Here is a 4,009-nt window from a genome sequence, read left to right on the forward strand (position 1 = left end):
TCGACCCTAATTTCTCTGCACAGACACTGGTGCATAGATTTTATATTTAAAAACATTTTTAAATATAAAATCTATGCACCAGTGTCTGTGCAGAGAAATTAGGGTCGAAAGTTTCATCCACACGGAGTATCTAGATGTGGTGCATTGCAAAATAAATCAATGTGGTAGTAACAAAAGATCTGCTTCATGCAGTGGTTGAATTGATATAATTCAACCTGATTGAATAGATTTAATTACACTCTGTTAATATCCATGTGGATTAAATAGAAAGTCATCACTCTTCTATGTACAGGACTATAATAGTTCTGCGTTTCTTTCCATCCTGGAATCCGAGGACTGGTTTCCCTAAATGTCATGATCCAAGGGATTTCCAAGAGATTCCTGCAAAATGTTTCAGAGTGAATTCCAATGAGTTGTTCAGAAGGACCCAGCCAGCAGCTTCAAGTTAGGACTTCGCCTTGGATGACTTGCTAAGGGGAAATCCACCCCCAGTAAAACGAGGGCCACTTGGTTTGGCCATTGAAAAGGTGTCCTCCATGCTTATTCTGTCCTTGTTTCTGTAAGAGAGGAGCTGAGAGTTAACTTTCTTTTTCCTTTTCTAAGTTTGGTGTTAAGTTCTTAGGGTGAGTTAACCACTAAAAACTGCTTTGATCAAAGCTTCCAGTTTGAGACAAAGTGGTGGTTTAAATGTAATTAGGTGTTACTGATAACACATAGAATTAGGGAAAGACACAATTAAACATGCCTTCCTAATGTTGATCTAAATACAGATAGAAGGCCTCATTATAGCTCAAGCGCTGGGGCCCAGAGGCTCCTGACTTGTAATCATCTTCCTATTTTATAAAGCATTTGTTTAGTTCCAAAGATCAGTCAGAGGAATCTTTCTCTTGGCTCAATTATAATGACTAATTCATCATTTATCAACTTTTATAAAAGTTTCCGTTTCAGTGGAAATTTATAAATATTTATCACACACACACACATACACACACAGGGCATTTTCACCAAACTTGGACATTAATAAAATACAAATTTTCCTATAACTTTAGATGAGAAGCAGTTATTATTAGAAATAGTTTAAAATACAGGAAAAACTGAGAAATATAAATAAGATAGTACATTTGGCAATAGATAAAGGAAGAAACTCCCTAAAATCTACAATATATCTTCTATATAGATCTTCTTTAAATGACCCTCCACACACACACACACACACACACACACACACATTCAGGTTTCCTGCAGAAGTATCTTACAGTTATATAGATTACCTATTGTATAATTAGGGTCTTATAAAAAACATCTTTGGAGTCCCTTTTTCAAAATAAAAATTGAGCAAACTACTAAGATTAAAACTAATTAGATTTGACTACTAGAAATAAGTTACTTCAGAGAAGAAAACTCTACTTTTTGCAAAACAATCTGACTTGTACTGCAGACTCCAGGCCAGCCTGGGGTATAGAGTAGGGGAGTCAAGGATAGGTGGGTGGGGGTATATAGGTCAGGATTGGAGCATGAAAAAATGGTGTTTGAGAAAAATGAAAAAAAAAAAGCAAAAAGGTAAAAATGATATGAGTTGCTATTTTATAAAGAGTATGTGTGAGGAGAATATCCGTGGAGATTATTCTAAATTATTCCATTTGGAAAGAATCTGTAGAAGATTGGTTCATCAATTCAGCTGTCTCTTAGCAGAATTGATTTCATTATTATAAAAATCATCCTCCATAAATAGGACAAAAGCTTCAGCCTTGAGTGGATCCAGCAAAGAAGACGCCTTCAAGTACTCTGACAACTTGTCTACCTCCTGACCGTTGTTAGATGCAGGCAAGGCCCCCCTCCTCCTGACCTCTCTTGCCTCAAATAACCTAAATTTTCCTCTCCAAAGGAACCAAAGCTTAATGCTTCTGGCCTGACCTAAGCCGACTAACGGGAATAATGTCTCCTTTACATGATCTTTTTAATGTATTTATAGACCATCCTAATGACTCCCTTCAGCCTTCTTCCTTTCAGTCTAAACCATCTCAGCACTTTTGTTCTTGCCTGGTCATATTTTCCTTCAGCTCCTTAATCTTTTTTTTTTTCCCTGCTGTTCTCCTCCTAAGAACTCATATTTTTCTGTCTCCCTCCAGTTTATGGATCCCAACTAAATGGAACCACCATTGATGCCCTCTGGAGAGATCAATCACAAGGAATAAGTATCAAGGCAAAAGCAGAGAGTCTAGAGCAGGGTACTAGAACTTTCCATGATAGAAAGTAGAAAAACCCTGTACCTGGCCTGCCAGATACAGCATCCACTAGCCACATACAGCTACTAAGTAGGTGAAATGTGACTAGTGCAGTTAAGGAACTGAATTTCTAATTTGATTTAATTATAATTCACTTTATTTAAATAGCCACAAGTGGCATACTGCCTGGGGCAGCGCAGTTCTAGTGGATGGGCCACTGGGAGGAGCTGAGCTATCAGACTTTATTTTGGGGGGCTCCAAAATCACTGCAGATGGTGACTGCAGCCATGAAATTAAAAGATGTTTGCTCCTTGGAAGAAAAGCTGTAACCAACCTAGACAGCATATTGAAAAGCAGAGACATTACTTTGCGAACAAAGGTTGGTCTAGTCAAAGCTATGCCTTTTCCAGTAGTCATGTATGGATATGAGAGTTGGACCTTAAAGAAAGCTGAGCACCAAAGAATTGATGCTTTTGAACAGTGGTATTGGAAAAGACTCTTGAGAGTCCCTTGGACTGCAAGGAGATCCAACCAGTCCATCCTAAAGGAAATCAGTCCTGAATATTAATTGGAAGGACTGATGCTGAAGCTGAAACTCCAATACTTTGGCCACCTGATGCAAAGAACTGACTCCTTGGAAAAGACCCTGATGCTGGGAAAGATTGAAGGCAGGAGGAAAAGGGGATGACAGAGGATGAGATGATTGGATGGCATCACCAACTTGATGAACATGAGTTTGAGCAAGCTCTGGGAGGTGGTGATGAACAGGGAAGCCTGGCATGCTGCATTCCATGGGGTCACAAAGAATTGGACACAACTGAGCGACTGAACTGAACAGAGCTATCAGAGGGGCATCCTTCTGTCAGTCAGTATGTTCTCTTTGTCCAGAAAACTGTGTGTGTGTGTGGTGAGAGGATCAAAAGGCCAAAGGAAACCAGGAACTGTCATCTAAATGTGGAATGAGGGGATATTCTGATTTACAAAAAGGGTGGATTTTTACTGGCAAATGAATTTGCACCTAGCTTCTTTAAATAGCTATTTGCCACTAATGAATCACAGGGGATGCATTCAGACCCTCTTTCACCATGTCCTTGAAACGTCCATGTGGATGACACACCAAGCCTGACTTTCAACTCCCAGTGTGAGCCTCTGCAGAATGAACTCTATGACTTAGGCAATGCCATATAGCCAAGGTTCAAACCTACAGATTCATCTGGGTCCCCTCATTCACCCCAGGATTAGGAAAACAATAACAAAGTAAAGAGAACATTTGTTCTTGGGCATATAGCCATACTGAAACCCAAAATGTTCACCTGACACGTGCAATATCATCTCCTAGAAGAAAGGCGTCCCATGCTGATACCCTACATCAGATACAGAAGTCAGGCACTAGACAGAGAGATGGTTCAGAAACGGTTTATCTAAAACATAGGTGAAAACTATGTGTGTGTGAACTGCTCATAATTACAGTGGTCCAGCTGGAAGAAGCACAAGCTGGAATGAAGACTGCTGGGAGAAATATCAATAACCTCAGACATGCAGATGACACCACCCTTATGGCAGAAAGTAAAGAGGAACTAAGAAGCCTCTTGATGAAAGTGAAAGATGAAAGTGAAAAAGTTGGCTTAAAGCTCAACATTCAGAAAATGAAGATCATGGCATCTGATCCCATCACTTCATGGGAAATAGATGGGGAAACAGTGGAAACAGTGTCAGACTTTATTTTTTTGGGCTCCAAAATCACTGCAGATGGTGACTGCAGCCATGAAATTAAAAGACGCTTA

At 39.6% G+C, this 4,009-nt stretch overlaps 1 protein-coding gene across 1 annotated transcript in view; it reads right to left on the reverse strand.

Annotated features, from left to right (window-relative positions):
- Positions 1-440: 440 nt before the first annotated feature.
- Positions 441-4,009, reverse strand: part of CFAP58 (cilia and flagella associated protein 58) — a 109,815-nt gene continuing 106,246 nt past the window's right edge. Inside the window, exon 18 of the mRNA XM_010859392.1 lies at positions 441-557. Within this exon, the coding sequence (XP_010857694.1) occupies positions 446-557 (112 nt within the window). The 3' untranslated portion in view covers positions 441-445. The remainder of the gene's footprint in view (positions 558-4,009) is intronic.

This window comes from Bison bison, unplaced genomic scaffold (assembly GCF_000754665.1).
Source record: "Bison bison bison isolate TAMUID 2011002044 unplaced genomic scaffold, Bison_UMD1.0 scf7180017864456, whole genome shotgun sequence".
NCBI lineage: Eukaryota > Metazoa > Chordata > Mammalia > Artiodactyla > Bovidae > Bison > Bison bison.